Here is an 18799-nt window from a genome sequence, read left to right on the forward strand (position 1 = left end):
GAGCCCCTCTCCCACGCTCCGTTCGCAGCCCAGAAAGGGATTCCCCTTCCCTCCGCTCCCTCCCCCTCCCGAGCCATCCTCAGCTCTTGAGAGTTGTGATCACCCCACGCGGAGCGGTGCCCAACGCGCTCTCCCCGTGCCCGGACCGTTCATTCGTAGCCACGCTCAGCGCCCGCGCGGGACGCCCTCCTTCCTCCCCCCCACCCCCTACGCCCGCCGCCTCCCGCAGCGCAGCCCCGCGCCCCCTGCGCACCCCTCGCGGCGGCGGCGGGAGCCGGAGAGCCCCATAAATAATGCAGCGCGTAAATCAGAGCCTGAGCATCGCGGTTCATCGGAAGGTATTTCGGTGCTAAAAGAATCTAGCGCAAACCAACCCGGGGCCGGGCTCCTATCGCACTTTTCTTCTCGCTCTCCGCAGTTTTCCCCTGCCTCTCCCCCCTCTCGCACACACGCACTCTCCCCGTCCTTCCTCCCCTGCCTCCCTCCCTCCCTGCTCCCTCCCTCCCCGCTCCCTCCCTCCCTCTCGCACGCTCTCTCCTTCCTACACGCGCTGCCTCGCTCGGGGCAGGGGCTGTGCGCGGCTCCCCCCGCGCGGCGCTGCAGCCGCCCCGCCGGGCGCTGCCATCCGCGGCGCTCCGCCGGCCGGGGCCACCCCGCGCTCGCCGCTCCCCGCAGCCTCTCCCCGCCGCCGCCGCCGCCGCCGCCGCCGCGCCCCGCTCCCGCCGCCGCCGCTCCCCGCCGCCGCCGCCGCCGCCGCCGCCGCGCTGCAGGACTGGCTATGGCCACCGCCACTTCCGGGTTCCGTCACTTCATTCTCCCGCCGATCAGCGCTGCAAAACTGAGCCTCTTCTATAAGGCAGCCGGCAGCCAACCTGCCAGCACTCACTGACACTCGCTCATCTCCGAGCGCGGGGAGAGAGGGAGACAAAATACCTACCGGGAAAAAAAGGAGAGAGGGGGCAGTCCGCGCTTTGCAAACTATTCCATTTTTCTTCGCATCTTTCCCCACCCCCCTTCACAGTACTTAAAAAAAAAACAAAAAAAAAAAAACAACCCTGTAGCGATCCTAAAAGGCAAAACCCGAGCGCGGAGTTACTGGAAGAAGAAACCGGGGTTAAAAAGATTCCACCTCTCTTCTTCATCATCATCAACCATCACTCATTCACTACCTTGACATTCCCTGGCTTTGATTGACAGCTGGAGTGGCAAAAAGCCATGAGACACGACAGTTCGGTTCCATGTGGGCTGCTGACGGGCCGATCGTAACCCGCACGGTGGGGGCTTGACCGTGTGTGTGGCTTTTTTTTTTTTTTTTTTTTTTTTTTTTTTTTTTTTTTGGTACGTAGAGAAAGAAAAAAGGAAAAAGAGAAAGAAAAAGGAAAGAGAGAGAAAAAAGAAGAAATACACAGAAACTCATCGTGTTTGCTGGCTGTTTTTTGTGCGTTCTCGTTGCTGGTGGTGGTGGTGGTGGTATTTCCCCGTACCGGAGGATAGGAGAAGTCTGTAAGTGGGTGGCAAAAAAAAAAAAAAAAAAAAAAAAAAAAAAAAAAAAAAAAAAAAAGACTCTTCTTCACTCTAAATCACTTTCTTTGCTGGACTGGGACACTGGGATATTAAATATACGGCACATCCAGGAGTTTATTGGAGCGCAGACTGATGGCGCAAAGGGTAGGTTTAAATCTCCAACCCTTACCTATAGATAAATCCTCCCTAAGAGGGGCCTGTCCGATTTGCTCTCCGCCGGTGCTGCTGCTGATGGCGGCCCCTGTTAGCCAGCAGAGCCCGGGTGATCCCCGCGCTTGCCGTGCGTGTGCGTGAGTGCTGTGCGTGTGCCTCTCCTCGCGGTTGTTCCACGCTCGCTCGTCGCAGCCGTTCCCCGCAGCGCCGCTCCGCTCCCGGCTCGCAGGGAGCTGCCTCGGGAAGCGCTGCGGCCGGGTGTGCACATATACGGGCGTGGATATATGTGTGCATATAGAGCGGCTGGTTTTTTTTTTTTTTTTTTTTTTTTTTTTTTTTTTTTTTTTGTCTCTGGCTTTGACAAGACAAGGGGAATTGCTGCTAAATAATGTTTCTGGTAACTTTCCGATTATTTCCCCCTTTACCTCCCGCCCCCTCCGATGCACCCTACCTCCGCTCTCCCCTTCCCGGCGCTGATTTATTTCTCGAGCCGCTTCGGATTCTGCTTCTTTATTCCTTCATATGGTTTTTTTTTTCTCCTTCCTTCCTAACGCGGAGCGGCTCTGGCTTCTCCCCTCGCTTCCTTCCTTCCCCGCGACCCGGCCGGGCTGCCCCCGCCGCGGGCGGCCCCGCACCCCGCACCCCAGCGCTCTCCCCTCTCTCTCCTTCTTGCACTCCGCGCCCCGCTCAGCCCCCCCGGCTCCGCTCCGGGCCGATCCCTCCGCACGTTCCCTTCTCTCCGTTACGGCTGTTCCCGGGTTGTTGTGCTCTGCTGGCGCCTGGCCGGGTGCTCCACTCTCTTCTGACTTTTGTTGTTGTTGTTTGTTTGTTTGTTTTTTTTTTATCCCCCCCTCCTCCCCTCCTCCCTTCCCCTCTTTCTCCCTCTCTCTTTCTTCCGGCCCGCGCTGACAGTACGATGAGCTACCCCACTACGGCGGGATGGACGGCGTAGGGGTGCCGGCGTCCATGTACGGGGACCCGCACGCCCCCCGGCCGATCCCCCCGGTGCACCACCTCAACCATGGGCCGCCGCTACATGCCGGACAGCACTACGGCGCCCACGCCCCGCACCCCAACGTCATGCCGGCCAGCATGGGCTCCGCTGTCAACGACGCTCTGAAGCGGGACAAGGATGCGATCTACGGGTAGGCACAGCAGGGCCCGGGCCGGCAGCGGGAGGGCAGCGCGGAGCGACGCCGGGGGAGCGCCCCGGGGCCGGAGTGGCGCGGAGGGGGGCGCGGAGCCGGGGCCCGGCTGCGGGGCACCGCGCGAGGAAGGCCCCGAGGGTGCTGCCCTGGTTGATTTTTTTTTTTTCCCCCTGCTTTTTTTTTTTTTCTTTCTCTTCTTCTTCTCTTTTCTTTCTTTTTCTTTCTTTCTTTTTTTTTTTTTTTTTTTTTTTTTTTTTTTTTTTTGTGAGGTTGTTTTTGTCTCGCTCCGAAGGCCAGGGCAGCACTTCAGGTTCGCGGTGTTCTGAGTTTGGGTGGAAGTAGTGTAGTGTTGGTGCTTTACTCCGTGCCACAATACTGTGCTGTAAATAAAGGGCTGCTCTGATCACGGGCGAAACAGGAGGGATTCGCTGCCCACGAGCTGTTCTTTCCCGAGAAGGGAACAGTGAGCACTGGTGGCAGCGTGGAGCTCTGTGTGGAGCAGAGAAAGGGTGCGGGGAGGAAGAGCAGTGCGGCCTCGTGCGCTGCCGAGGGGCACCGAGTACTCCCTTTTTAAAAGAAACCCCCAATTATCCCGAAGGAGAGAGTGCGGTGCGCGGTGGAGTGTGGGCCTTGCTCAGACCCAAACAAGAGAGCACACCAGCCGAGTCCTCATGCTCAGCACGCAGATCAGATATTTTTTCCTGACTGCACCAACTATGGGAAAATATTCGGTGAAGCGCTGCCGCCCCCTGCCCCCTCCCCGCGCCCTGCTCGGACACTGCTGTTTGGCCCCGGGTGCTGCGAGGCCAGGGAACTTCAGTGCAGTGCTACTAGCAGGCCCCTTGCGAAAATAAAATCCCGTTCCGAGCAGTTCACAGTTTGTCTGCCCGCGGTGCGCCCTGTAGGTCATAGCTGGAGAGGAGGGCTGGGAACTCCGCGTTTCGCGTTATTTTAAACCGCGGTGCAGAGAGGAGGTTCCCGGGAGAGGAGCGGGTGCTGGGCCGGGCACTCTGTCCGCGGCTGCGGGGGCTGCACAGGGGATGCGTTGGGGCTTTCGTGGTTGCCGAAAGAAACAAGACCCCAAACCCGCAAAAAGCAGGTTTTTATTTCAAAATGGGCTTCTGCCCCGCTCCTCCCGAAGAGATACTGGGAGTCCGCAGAGCGTGTCCGCGTGTCCGTGCGTGTCCGTGCGTTTCCAAATTACTTGTTGATCAGAGCTCTTCTTCCCCCCTCTCCCCCACCCCCCTCCCGCCCTTTGTGTGCCACTGCCCGGTAGGCACCCGCTGTTTCCCCTCCTCGCCCTGGTCTTTGAGAAGTGCGAGCTGGCGACCTGCACGCCCCGGGAGCCCGGCGTGGCCGGCGGGGACGTCTGCTCCTCCGACTCCTTCAACGAGGACATCGCCGTCTTCGCCAAGCAGGTCCGGCACCGCTCCCCCCGGGGCCCCCCTCGGTGGGGGCGGGAGGGGGCGGCGGGTGCCCTCCGGGCCGGGTCCTCACCCCGTGCCCGATGGAAGGGGCCGTGGATGAGGATCGGGGGGAGGCTGCAAAGAGGGGATCCCTAGGGCTGGAGGAAGAAGCCACAACCCACGCCGCTTTTCCTTCTTCTCGTAGGTCCGCGCTGAAAAACCACTTTTTTCTTCAAATCCAGAGTTGGACAATTTGGTAAGGCCTCACCCCTGCGCCCGCCGTCCTCCGCCCGCCCCTAGTCCCGGACAGCGCCCACCGAGCGGGACAGGAGGCGGCCGGGCCGGGAGGGCTTCCCGCCTCCCTGAGGGGTTCCGAGGGCCGCGCTCGGGGCGAGTCGGGGCAAACGCTCCGGCCCTGGCGTGCCGCGAAGCGGGCTTAGTAGCCGCGGGAAGCCAAAGTGAAGGAAATAACTGCTTAGGAAGAGGGAGCTGGAGATTTCTAGCGTTAATTCTTTTGCTAATGTGAACGATTTCAATATTCAAAGTGCCTAAATCCTCTTGTAAAGAAGACGCCAAACTATTCATCTCCCTCCTCCCCTTTCTTCCCCGGGCGGTGGGGTGGTGAGAGCGTGTGTTCGGCCCTCCGCGGCCCCTCCTAGAGCAGAGGAAGAGTCTCTGCTTCACCCCTCACCCCGAATCAATCTGATAGAAACCGAGTACTCGGGATAAAGCTGATTCATATCGCTCAGGCGTGACGGAGGGGTTGAGATCCATGGGAATGACCACCGCCCTGACAACTCCCCCAACACCTTTGGGGTCGCACCCCCGAGCTCCTCTCTCCCACCTAACCCCTGCTCCAACTCTCTTGCAGATGATCCAAGCAATACAAGTACTAAGGTTCCACCTCCTGGAGTTAGAGAAGGTAAGAGGCACTGGGATTGGTGCAGGCCGTCCCCTGTCCCGGCCCTGGACCGAGTGGGCACACGGCCGGGAGTGAGGGAACGCTGGGTGACACCATTACCTGTGCCACCGGAGCATGTGACACCGGCAGCCATGCCCAGCCCGGCCCGGCATTTTTTTGTTCTGTGTAATTTCAACCGAGTCATTAAATCTATACATTATTAAACCCGTGACATCCTCCTTACCCCTTCTCTCGGCAGAAGCTCTTTTCCTGACTCGGAAACGCTATGTTTAACCAAAAGAGAAATGCAAGCCCTCCCGCTTCCCTCCCTCTCCGCCAGGCGCATTAACCCCAAACGAGCAGTAAATGTTTGGAGGAGGCAGGGGGCCCTGCATGGTGCGGGAGGGGCTGTGCCCGCGCCGGGAGCGCCTTTCCCAGAACCTCGCCAGCTCTCCCCGGACTGACCGGGCCCATTCCCGAGCCCCACGGTCCTGAGCTCGTAGCTGGCCCGGCCCGGAATTACCGCCGGACTGCGGCTCCTTCCGCTGGGGGAGCGGCACATCGGGTTTGCCCCGCACGCTGGGCTGAGCACACTATCTCTCTCTCTGTAACTTGTTGCTGCGGCAAGTCTCAGGAGAATAATATGCGCTGCAACAATTTCTCTATTGTTTCCTTGCCTTCAACTATTGTGCCCCTTAATTAGAGTTACTCGTGGAGGAGCTCAGAGTGTGTTCTTGCTCCCAAAAAGAGCTGCAATCCGATAGCTTGCCCTTACTGATGCTATCACTCCTGTTGCTGCTTTCAGGTTCACGAATTGTGCGATAACTTCTGCCATCGGTACATTAGTTGTTTGAAAGGAAAAATGCCAATAGACCTCGTTATCGATGAAAGGGATGGCAGCTCCAAGTCAGACCATGAGGAACTCTCAGGATCTTCCACAAATTTAGCCGACCATGTAAGTCCTTCTGATTTCTTCATGGCACTTTCTGACACTTTCAAGTTGTTCAGAGGACTGGTCCCTGGTTTCATTGTCTGTGGCTGTTGTTTGTTGGTACTGTTTCCACCTTTAGTAAGGTTGGATCCCACCTTCAGGCCTTCCCTCTCGGTTTCTAAAGTTGTAAAAATGTGAAACTTGCCTTCTGTTTCCAACCGCGAGTCTGCAGTGGTTGGTAAAGTTTGCTGGTCCAGGTGACTCGGGAAGGCAGCAAACTGGTGTGGTGCTCGGTGCTTTTTGTCCTTCTTTGCCAACTCTAGTCTATACAGCAACACAGGAAAACAGAGAGAAGAAAGTTAGGGAGAAAGTTTGCTGCTCTCCTCCCCCCTCCCCTCTGGCGGGGATGACAAGTGATGAGAATTATTGGCAATACTACATTGCATTAAAGAAGGGGGTTAGCATATGAGAGTTTCCAATGCTTGTGCTTTAGAGCAGCTTATTGTCAGAATATGGACTTATTGCCAAACGCCTGAAGCATCTTCATAATAAAAGACAGTAACCTTGATGAAGCAATTATTAACAATGTATTACAGAAAGCTGGAGAGAACGATGATGGAGTAACTGTAGGTTAGTAGTTGATTTTAACACTTGCAGAGTTGGTGAATTCATGCTATGTGTGTAGGACTGAAGTTGGTGTGCGTGGTGAGCAGAGAGCCTTTGTTTTTCCGGGATGGGAGCAGCTCTGGTGACACTCAGGAACACGGAGAGGAAGAGAGACCTCGGGATGTGCAGGGAAAGATTGCAGCTGGTACCGCAGAGAGGGAGTGGAGAGGTCTGGTTAAAAAGAGTGGGTGTGAACTCTGGTTTATTTATAGGAAACGCATCCCTAGGGGGGAAAGGGGGTTTACGCAGTTTTAGATTCAATTGAACTCATAATCTAAATGATACAGTCTAATATTTTAGCAGTTGAAATATTAATTTAACACCCGGTGTGAAGTTAACCATGCTCTGCACAGACGCCCGCCCTCATTTCCCTGTGCGTTAAGCAGAGCAGCTCTCAGCCCACGGAGAAGCAGCTTTCCAGGAGCTTTTGTTTCCTTTGAAAACACGTTGTTTGTGTGTGTGTTTGGTAATTGCATTAGACCTGGACTGAAGCTGAATTGGGAGATGATCATAAATTCTCCTAAACACCCCTCTCCTGGTATTGCTTAGTTCCAGAGCCCTGGAAATATTTTTGAAGCCAAGACTTAGCTTTCATTTTCTCATTTGCGTGAGGTAAACATTGCAGAACAAGATTCCTATGATGCTGTGCATTTGAAATCTATTATTTTGAGGGGAAAAATGTATGCACAGTGGTCCCTGAAAGTTTCTCCGCTTGTCAGTTATCTCACATGTAGATAATAAAGTCTATGAGGCATGACACTGTTTCAAAAATATTTGTTTTATGGCATTTTACAACCCTAAATGCGCGTGCATAAGTATTATGAAGGAGTAGGAGAAAAGAAACTAGAGTGAGTGGCACCCTGAAAGCTATAGGGTCATTGTGTATAATTCAGAGCAATAGAAGAAAAAAAAAAAAACCTCCATGTTTTTCTAGTACGGTTTCTTTACAAGAGTGTGTTTCAAGTGGAAGTGTAGAAATGGAGCATGCTTATGTTTATATTGAGGAGATTAGATAAACTAGCCTGTTTAGGGTTCTGGCAGATGGCGAATGCTCAAGCCAATTTGCAGTGCTCCATTATAATATTTAAATTCACACACAATGATAGGACAGGGGTGGAGGGGGTTAGCATTTTGATAATTTGATAACCATTATCTTCCCTAAGAAGAATCTCCTTTTATTTTTTGTGGCCCAAAAAGCAAACTCAAATAAATATGACAACCCATTTATCTTACACCCGTTAGGGTTTACCACTTCATTGGGTATTATAATTTAAAGCCTTTTATTTCCTGGAGATTTGAGCTATAACATTTTTACTTTAGCCCCCTGCTATTTGTTTTGAAAGGAAGCAATAATTTGTGCAACCAGAACACCAACTGGGAAATGAAGAGTTGTATCACATAGTTACATTTTATTCATGCGTTTTGGGAAATGTGTCTCCTTACTGGATTTTTTTTTTTTTTTTAAATATATTAGCTTGTTTTCTCAACAAAACTTTAACACTGTTTTACAGCTTGGTCAAACTACTGTTTATGTACACATTGGTGTTTACATTGTACAAGGCTGCAGCAGGAAGAAATCTTTTGTTTGTAAAGTAGGAAAAGCTTTAAAAATTGCTAATATAAACATGCATGGCTATCAAAAAGCATGCTATCATTTGCAAGCATCTACCTGAAAATGTAATAGTTCAAGCATGCAAATTTGTCCAATTTGACTCTCCAGGTTTATTTTTTCATTTGCTTTGATATGCATATTTAATATATAGCCCCAGGCTAGATCTCATTTGGTGAAAGTTGGTGCAGGGGTGATGATGAGCCACTTCAGAGGGACAGAGACAGCATGTTGTTTCCTCTGTTTTATGTATTGGCCCACTATTCTGATCCAGGGGTCTTCCCCTCATGGTTTTATTTGCACATGAAATACCAGGAGCAGCTCCGCTGATTGGCTGTGAATAATGATAGCCAAAAAGCAGTGTAGTTGCATTTGTTTTGTGCCAAGGTTTCTCCTGCGGAGGTGACAGTTTGTGACAGCTGTTTGACACCCCAAAAATCCACACACCTCTGTTCTTATTAAGCGGTATAAAGCTACATCCTGCGTGTGTTTTCTGTGTGTGCAAGGGCTGGCAGCAGTGACAGTGGCAGAGTGGAACCGACACCTAATGCAGCTCTCATTTTTGTTCCTTGGCTAGACCTGAAAATTGCCATAAGTAACAAAAAGAGTGATGGGATTAGCCGATATTTACCACAGCACTTCAACCGGGATGCTGAGATATAACGCTTCCCCTTTCAAAATCTACTGCTGTATTATTTATATAACTTAGCTGGAAACCAAAAGCAAAATCAACAAAGGAATGAACTCTTCAGAGGTATACCTGTGCTGGAAAGAGGAGACATCTGTACGTGGTTGTGCTGTGTGTGTTTGGCAATAAATGTGTACATCGAATTTTGTTTTAGTGCGCTATTAACTGTTATGTAATACAGTAAGTGTAAGGGGTCCGGGGACTTAGAAGATCAAATAGTGTAGCTCTGGCCACAAGAAGCTGAAACTTTTGTTATTACTCTGCTGTGTTTAGTAAATATAACAGCCCATAATTAGTGTTTGAATTTTTAACACCCTCGTATTTTTTTTATTGCTCTGAGGTATTAGCTGTAGATGGGAAGAAGGTAATTACAGCTATGCCCTGGCTGAACCAGATCAGTAAGGAAAGAAAAAATGGAAAGAAACCTTTCCAGCTGCAATTCGAGTCAAGTCTCCCAACACAGACAATTTATTATTGTTCAATATAAACACGTTGGGCCCTATCCCACATTCTGCGTTCAGCCTAAAAGATCTGTTGAGATTGCCAACAAATCTCATTTTTCTTTTCTTTCCAGCTATTCAAATCTGGAAAAAAAGTGATGCCTGTAAAATTTGGGGATTTAAAAAACTTCCCCCCCCCCCCCCCCAGCAAAAATTATAGCTTGTACTTTAGTTCCATTTCTTTTGTACCTGATCTCACCTGATGCCATACAATTTTTCCTTTAGCACAGTCTACTTTGAAGCCTAGAAATTTTCCTGTAGAAATTTATGGCTCTCCTTCCTCTGGCTTTCATGGGAGCAGGATTCGGGCCTCAGTCTTCTTGATATTTGTTTATAAGTTATAGTCAATTTGCAGCTGAGAGGTAATAATATACAGATCATCATTCATAAAATATAATTAAAAATGGATAGAAATATACATACGTCTCATTTTTTATAAAAGGACTGTTGACAGGTCAGAAATCTGATGCCTTAGCTGTAGAAGAGAAATATTAGTCAGAGTATTAAACCTTTCAGCTCTCACATGAGGAGATACGTATATTTTGTACTTTTGGACATACAGACATTTTGTGTTTCTTTCACATTTCTTACTGAAGAATGGCCTGTGCAAATTTCTGATGTCTGCTTACAGACAAGAAAAAATAAAAATCAGTTCCAGCTATATAATTAAACCTTTTGGTAGGGTCTGACTGAGGAAATTGCTGCTGGGCTGGTGCTGCGCTCCTCAGGCACGCAGCCCTGGCGGACCTGGGTGGGAATGCTGAGCAGACCCCAGAGGTGCCCTTCCTGTCTGTAGTGGGTCAGAAGGGAAACCAGGGAGCTCACTGCAAAGAAGAAAAAGGACAAACTTTTTTCTTTCGTAACCAAATTTCTCAGTGCGTGGTTTAGGACTTAGGATGTCACTTAGGCCCCTTGGTCCTGAAAGACTGACGGGCATCAGGAAGTTTTCAAGACAACACAGAACATCATGTATTTGCTCTTTTTGATGGGCACTGCTGAGACAAGTTACCAGGCATCTCACAATTGAATGTTTTAATTTTAATTCGGGTTCTCTCTATTTGAAATGACATTGTAGTTCATCATCTATTTGATGCCGGTGTACCCTCTTTGGTTTGAGTTGTCTATCATTCTAGATGAAGTGTAGCCACACAGAACGATGTAGAAGGACAATTAAAAAAACAACAAAAACCTGATTTTTCAAGTCTCACTTCTTTACTGACAGGTGGATTATATGTCTGATTTCAATCTGAACTGAAAAATACAAAGCATGTAGTTTTAAGAGCGTTGCCACATTCTAGGAGTGCCAAAAATTCCTCTAGACAACTTTACTCAAATGCGAAGCCAAGGGACAAGAATGTCAAAATTAAAAATTGTACACGTGTAGATATGTACAGAAATATCTGATGGAACACAATACATTCTGTTTGGTTTCACTTGTGCAATTCACATACAATTTAGTTATTAAATCACACTGAATATGCACCTGTAGGAAAACATACCTTGGTAATATCAGGAGAAGCCTTTAAAAAAAAAAAACATACGCAACTTTCCACAGCTCATTTACTTATTGAGAGTTCCTTTATGTAATAAGTTTATTTTTGTCTCGTTCCACAGCAGCCTCTAAGATATCATCCTGTCCATCTGAAACACACACACAAGTGCACACGCACAAACGCACATGCATGTATGCATAGGGGCGCTTACACCTGGTGTAGCATGCCATCTTTTGATACACTGTGGTACAGAGGGATAGATTTTTGTGGTACTGGTCACACCAGTAATTCCACCGTTGTTTACAGGCGTTGCTTGTAAGAAGAAAGTGGGCAGGATTTGGCTTGTATTTAGTGAGGAGAATGCCACCTATGTCAGTAGTTCTGTTCAGGTTTGTGTTTGAAAAATTAATTTAGAAAAGCAACCTCCAGACCTTCGATTCCACCCCTGTTAACAGAGAGTCCTACAGATATTGCAGTTTCTTTCAGGAAAGCAAGTCATGCTTTATTTGTTCACACAAGATAAATGGTTTTGTCCATTTCATCTGATAAAATTTAAGGCCCTGATCCCGTCATGGCTGTGTACTCCAAATGCTGGTTAACGTCTGTGAGCCAATTTCTGCTCAATGTACTCACATGGATATCAGCTGGCCTGATTGATCTGACTTCCAGTTACAAATAAGAAGCAAATTCCTTATGGTTAATTGAGTCTTTAATATCGCCATAAAAAACACTGTGAGATCAGAATCAGCTGCAGAGGGACTGTGTACACTCCCAAAAATTTTGCCAGACTTTGCCCAGTGGTGATTCTGGGCGTGCAAAGTAACAATTGCAATTTGGCTGAAGGTTGTCCTCTATCAAATCTCTCTGTTACAACACCTCTGTTGAAGAAATCCTGCAGCAATTAAAAAACTCTTACAGTTTCCACCAGATCTGCAGAATTAACTAAAGTGTAATGCACCAGACTACTCTGTATACCAAGACACTCTTGTCCTTTCTGCTGCTCTTTTCTAGATTTAGCAAAATTCAGCGATGGTGATAAATCAATTTTATTTTATTTTATTTTATTTTATTTTATTTTAACTTCCAAGGGAAAAAACACTGGTAAAATTATGTTTTCTAGGGAAAGCTGTGTGTGTAAATGAGAAACAGTGGATAGCAGTAGAGTGATCTCCTGTGGCCCTGCTAGTACAAGCTTTCCCCATATTGTCTCCTGCTTTTATATTAATTACAACTTGCATTATCAGCTGTGAGTCTGTAGCCCAGCAAATAGAAAATACTGCCCCTGGAGACCTAGCTTCTTGTATCTATTTTCCATCTCTTTCTATTGTGCTCTGCTCAGTATTCACTGCTTTTCTCTTGATAACACTGCTCTTTAACACAATTAGGTAAGAGCAAGAGGAGCATCATATTTGACTCCCAGTTATTAAAACTATTGGGAATAGACATGTGTGCTGTTTACCTTCTGTGGTACAAGTCATTAGTTTAGGTCATATGTGTGTGAACGTTTCATCGTGTACAGGCAAACACAAAACAGGTGATTGTATTTTATCAAGTATCATGCATGCTCTTTGGTATGTTTCTGTAAAGCATATTACTAAACCTTGCAGAAAGATATGAGAAGCTATGCAAATAGTTTGCATAATTCATGTTATCTATTTGTTTTTCTCTTTTTCCAACACAATAACTTAATACAAATTTCATGGGAAAAATGAAATAGAAAATTAGAATTATTACTGAAGGGCTTTGTATCAGGATGGATTTCCCCAAATTATACTGATAAAACGTATCTAGTGAAGCACACTTTAGGTCTGTCATTGTTTTTTTGTTTCGTTTTCTTGATGATGAAGATGTACATATAAATACTTGTAATCAGGCATTTGGCGAGGAAGTTTTCTTGAGGGATGAAAAGTTGGAAACAGTTTAGGGCAAGAAAGACACTGCACAATGATTCTAGTCCAATGAAAAAGAATTCTGTCATTTTTATGAGGCTGTAAACTCCACCCCGAGAGTTATTCATCATTTTTAAAATAATATTAGAGCGTAGCTGCTTCCCTTGCTTTTAGACTCTTCCAAATTCTACCATTGTCTCTTGTAAATACTCCAGCTAACTACTTCTATTTTTCAAGAAAATTCTGCCAAATTGCTTCCTCGAGAAAACTATGTTGCAAAAAAATATATTAAATTTCCAATCAGTCCACCCTGTCTTTCCAAAACCGAATGTACAAACTGAGGTCAGGAACAACTCAGCCTGGTAGGGACAGCAAGAGTTTTCAGCTGCAGGAAGTCTTACTTATTGAGCCTTTCCAAATCAGCACATTTCTGAAACATAAAGGCCGGTCTAAGCTTTTGAAATACTCTATGATAGGTTTTGGATGGTATTTGCCTTAAAACATAACTGAGGTGTTACCAGTTAATTATTGTAATTTTCTTATGTGTGATAAGGAGCTCCAACAGCAGCCAGCTTAAGAGAGCCTGCAGTGCATAAAATTAACATAACTCACTGTGTTCCCTGAAAAGTTTAGCCTAGGTGAACATGTTGCAATTATTACATTTTCTAAAAGAAGGTCCCAGCCTGGTGTTGTTGGAGAGCTAAACTCATGCTATGCTATTGTTTCTTTCCTTTTTCATGTATTTCTTCTAGCTCTTTATCTGATTACCATCCGGCAAACAGCTGACGCTAAGAGGCTGCAGAGGGCTGAAGAGCTCCTGTCTGCTGTTTGCCTTCAGCTTGAAGCTATTTGAGTGGCTTCCTAACTCAGAGATAAAAAGAGAAGCTCATAGGCACAACTGTGTTTTAATCGAGGCTGTAAAGAGACTTACTCAGTTTTTGCGTTTTATTTCCATCTGAACTTTTTGGGAACCTTATTTCAACTGTGATTTTTTTATTTTTATTTTTTTTTTTTAATAACATCTGGGCTTCCTGAACTTTCAAGCCTTCTCACTGTTCTTTTTCTGCATCTTCCCACCTGATTCTGTAAAATGATGGTAAAGCTTTTGTATTTTCTGAAATGAAATTGTGGGGGGCTTACAGCATTAATAGGAATTCCAGAGACCTAATTAATTTAACAACAACAAGGAATATAAAATTTCATTGTGGTTATTACTATTTTTCTCTTGTGGGTCTATGCGAGAGAAGGAGATTGGTCTCACAGGTTTTGAAAGGGTGGTGGTTTTATACCGTAAATGCTATTGTGCTGTCAATTGTGCTGATAGGTGAGGTGAATTTAAGATCGTGGACTGTCATCTGATCTGCTTATATCTTCCTGCTCTGGAGCCCCATACGTGCATGCATGTGTGTGTTTGTGTAAGGTGAAGGGGGATTTGGATCCTTCTCACCCTTTGGTCACCTGGAGCTTTATTCAGAGCCTTTTGAAGTCATAGGCTCTTCCCTTTGTCTCTGCTGTGATCTGGGTCAGGCCCATTAGATTTATGTTACTGGGTTTTGCTGCAAGACGTTCTTTGGCAGTTCTATTTTATGTTGCTATAGAGCATGTGGTACTAATCAGTACTAGGAGATTACTTTGAGATGTTTCATTATATATTTGGGGACCTGATTCCAATCACACTTACACTGAATTTTACAATGGGTAAATCAGATGATTTTGTTGAACTTATTCCTACTGCACATTGGGGTAGATGAGGTCAGAATTCGTCCCACTCAAATAATTTAACAAAACTTGTCAATTGCTGCTTTGGGGCTCTCCTTATGTTTTAATAGCCCAATGTTATTTCATATGGCACAATTTGTATGCAGTCAGACCTAACAAACGATTTTTTTTTTTTGGGGGGGGGCGAGGGGGGGGGGAGGGGAGGGGGTTAGCTTTTGGAGGTTGAGGGGGATTTGTTGTTTGCTTTGGTTTTGGATTATTATAACACGCTTGATTTAAGTTGTCACATGCAGGTGACAAGTAATGCAGGTCCAGCCCCTAGTCTGATCTGTTTCATGTGTTCTTGTTCTCCTTTTCTGCCAGAGGAAATTCCATCTCTTGCCTGCCTTCATGTGGTGCTGATAAAGCTCTTCCTGTACAGTAGAATTCCTGTTTTCCTTTAAGCAACAGCAGGGTATTGGGAATGATCAGGAAAGGGGAGGAGGACAGGAGGAGAATACACTCAACAAAGTAGCGCTAACTGTAACATTAACTTTTCCTCACTTATCCCTTTAAATAGCAGCTCCTCACTTCAGGAAAGCTAATACTCAATAAATTAGAAAGCTATCATGAATGATGTGAATAAAGTACAGTGGTTGAGGACTTACTTAGCCAAGTTTTACGAACTCTGTATGTCTGTCTTCTGTATTCTCTTTTGTCGTGTTTTGTGCATAGTAATATGGAAAGAATTACATAAAAATCGCTATACGTGTTATTTTAGGTAATTACCTGGTGGTTATTCTTGACAGTGCTTGTAAGCGAACTGTTAGAGTGATACAGCTAGGAAATATTTGAAATGTGTCACATCAACGTGGTGGTTGGGAGTAAGGAAACATCTTCATGTTATAATGCATTTCAGAAGCAGCTTGCTTTTTTTCCTGCGTCTTTGTATTTGCCTCAACTTTTTTCCACTGCACAGACCAGTGAGAGGATAGGGTGGGAGGGCACATCCCTCTTTCATACGCATTCTCTACTTCTTGAAAACAGTTTCCCTCCTCTTCCTCTCTCCTCCCATCTCTCATCAGTCTGGAAAAACAAAGTGTGGAGAGAGAGTTTACATGACTACTGCCCTGATGTGAGCACTCAGTACCATAAACTGTGTAGGTTGGTTGGTGTTCTTCTCCAAGACCCCCTGTAGCTTATTAAGGAACATACATATAAATGTGTATATTGTTACTATTTTATTTCTACTTTTTTAAACATGTCCTTTATTTTACTAAATGAATCCTTGTACCTCCTCTGTTTGTCTTTACTGAAGAATTATTACACTGTGCAAACAGTATCAGTATTTGGCACATTTCACAAATGCTAATGTGTATACTTTTCCCCCTCTCCTCCCCTCTTTTCCTGGTTTTCTTTCTGTTCTTCATTTGCTGTTGGAATGGGAACTGTGGAAAAAATTCCTTGGCACTCTGACACCAGAATCCTTCATCTTGGAGAGACCACGATGATGCAACCTCAACGCACTCAGCAGGCACACCGGGGCCCTCCAGTGGGGGCCATGCTTCCCAGAGTGGAGACAACAGCAGCGAGCAAGGTAAAAGGTCAAACTTTTTCCCTGTGCAAAGTAGGCATGACTAAAATAACTTCAGCTTTTTTATTATATCAGTACATCTGCCTTAGAGTAAACATGGAGTGGCGGACTTGCAGTATAATCAGCTGTAACTTAGGGAGACGGTATTTCCTTTTCTTAACCCACTTAGCTGCATTTTATTATTATTTCAAAGAAAAATATCTAATCTTCAAACAAGCTTTGTAATAACAATTGATTAGTTCTGCCAATTCCTTTACAAATTTGGTTATCTACAGTTTATTTTTGTGTGGTGTAAGTAAATATAATGACAGACATATTCCCCAGCTGTGTTGCAGTAGTTTGAGCTGGGCTATAGACACAGAATTTAACCTATAGTTTTATATGGGGAAAAGTTGCCTGCATAATGTTATCAAACTGCTAACTTGAAGTAGGTACAAAACTCAAACAGGACAGAAAATGTTTCTTGCAATGTTTACTTGTACGGACTTGTGTCTGCTTCTGAAAATCTTGATTCTGAATAGTAAAAGGAGATGTACCTGAACTACAAAACCTTTGTTGTGTCTGTGCAATGAATTCCTCTCCAGGGTTCTGGGGGTTTGATTATTATTTTAGGTCTTCTTGTTTTATTTCCTATTGCCTCGCACCTTGTGTGTGGTCATCTGCATCCATGCTGAGTAAGTGTCAAAAGCTGTCATCTTGATACGATAGTGTTTTACACTTGCCTGTTAGAAGCATTAGTGGCTCCAGCAGGTGTGAGTCTCAAGCCTCAAGAACTAAAGAGTGGGGTAAAGATGGGCTACTGCCACACACGGACTCTTGCTCAGAATGATGATCTTTAAGAGCAAAGCTTGTGGGAACCCCTCTTGTTTTTTTCTTGGTTGTTACACTAAGCCTCAGCTGACAAATATGACACTACCCTTACAAGGCCTTATGACTCACTCCCTCCACCTGCATCTGTCACATTTTGCCACTGCTGTTGCCCTCACTTGGTGGTCACCCATATACCATACAGCCAGGTGACAGATGTGTGATCCTGCTAGCTGTGTGAGAGGAGCAGAGTGGAGTTGCCTTCAATGCTGCAGGCCTGATGTTGCAGGGGCTCCCATGTGGTTCGTGCTATGCCTGGATGGCTACACTGCTGCAGCATTTTACCTCTCTCATGAGGCTGCTGTATGGCAGGGAGCTGCCCAATCTCCCTCACAACCAGGTGTCTCAAGTGCAACCTGTGACATTTGTCTCTCAAATGGCACTTTGGGTTTGTCTCCTATGTGTACAACTTGTTTGTGCACTATTGGTGATAGAGGCAAAGTATGTGATCTGTGTCCAGTGTGAGTTGCTTAGGACATGTCCTGTGTGGCTGATCCAGAGCTGCACAAGGCCCAACATGAACTTGTGTTGTTCAGTGGCTTGTGCAAAGGACAAGTCACTGACTGCTGAGTGGCAAAATGGCATTATGCCTACAGGCTGGCTACAGTCTTTACTATTGGTGAAATGCTTAAACTGTGTGTTGTTGTTGAGGTATTTGAGACTGCAGAAATTGTAATGATAGGTAAGAAATTTGGTCACACCTGTATCTTCACTCTGTTGAGAAGCCCCTTATAAACTAGGAGTGCTTCTCTTAGCTATGCTTGATGTAAAGAGTTCCCCTTACTGACATCCAAAGATCTTGTATTTCACTAACAATCTGATTCCTCACCATATAAACCGGGGTGCTGCAGAAATATTCCTACGCATGAGGGGAAAAAGTAGCTGGTTACAACTATGTGAGCTTTCTATTGAGAACGGACATTTCTAGCAGTATATGTGACTTAAGCAAACCTGTTACACTTACATCTGCAGAAGATGAACGGTTGCTGAAGGGCCAAATCCATCACCAGTGTTGCCTGGCCTAGCAAAGTGAAACATTGCTCATGCACTTCCCTTTGTACTCAGTTGGGCCTTTTAAAAGGAAGCAGTCGTCCAGTGGCAAATCAGCATTCCTCTCAGCTGCTGGCAGCTGAAAGATGTATGATCGTACAGTGCAGGAAAAATTCCCATTGGAGACAGCTTTGGATTGCTCTCTCCCCTGAACCCTGGGAAAGATTAGAAAGAAGGAGGTCTGGTGCAGAAATCTGCATTGAATTTTCTATATGCTTCTTTGAGGGGGCAGGGTCTGCTTTACTACTGAAATGGCAGTGAATCTGTCCCAGCCACTTCTAAGTGTAGTGGAATGCCCTTTGGAGCTGTTCTGGCATAGCTACCTGTTTAGGTCAGCCTGGTTTCCCTGCAGTTTTGTTGAGACCTTCCTCAAATGTTGTATTTGACTTGTCCCAAAGGGCTTCTTGGGAAGCGAAGTTTTGTTACAGAGTCTTAGGTTACATTAGCAACCTTCGGGCTTTTCCACTGATACCTGGTGGCAGCAGAAATTGATTCAGACTAGACCCAGTCTATTCTGGCTCCTGGGAGCTCTCCCTCCATGTGTCTCATCTTTTTCCTTAAGTTTATGATGTGCATGTAGCTTGTGATTTTTAGGAGATGGAAGTGAGATGGGTGAGTGATGACACTTTTTTTGTTTTTACAGACTTTCTCTGCATGAGGTAGTTATATTTACTACATAAAA

General features: G+C 46.2%; 1 protein-coding gene across 8 annotated transcripts in view; it reads left to right on the top strand.

The window, feature by feature from the left end:
• Positions 1-293: 293 nt before the first annotated feature.
• MEIS2 (Meis homeobox 2) overlaps positions 294-18799 on the top strand; it is a gene marked incomplete at both ends in the record, with an annotated part of 168327 nt that continues 149821 nt past the window's right edge. For 4 of the 8 annotated variants that reach the window (XM_079537145.1, XM_079537146.1, XM_079537147.1 and 1 more), the window contains 6 exons: positions 2596-2822; positions 4102-4243; positions 4437-4487; positions 5103-5153; positions 5938-6087; positions 16089-16203. In XM_079537145.1, the coding sequence (XP_079393271.1) occupies positions 2617-2822; positions 4102-4243; positions 4437-4487; positions 5103-5153; positions 5938-6087; positions 16089-16203 (715 nt within the window). Of the gene's footprint in view, positions 339-1656; positions 1669-2589; positions 2823-4101; positions 4244-4436; positions 4488-5102; positions 5154-5937; positions 6088-16088; positions 16204-18799 lie in introns of those variants that run through there. The other 4 variants (XM_079537142.1, XM_079537143.1, XM_079537144.1 and 1 more) reach the window with 3 other exon arrangements.

Source organism: Tetrao urogallus (genome assembly GCF_951394365.1).
Source record: "Tetrao urogallus genome assembly, chromosome: 6".
Taxonomy (NCBI): domain Eukaryota; kingdom Metazoa; phylum Chordata; class Aves; order Galliformes; family Phasianidae; genus Tetrao; species Tetrao urogallus.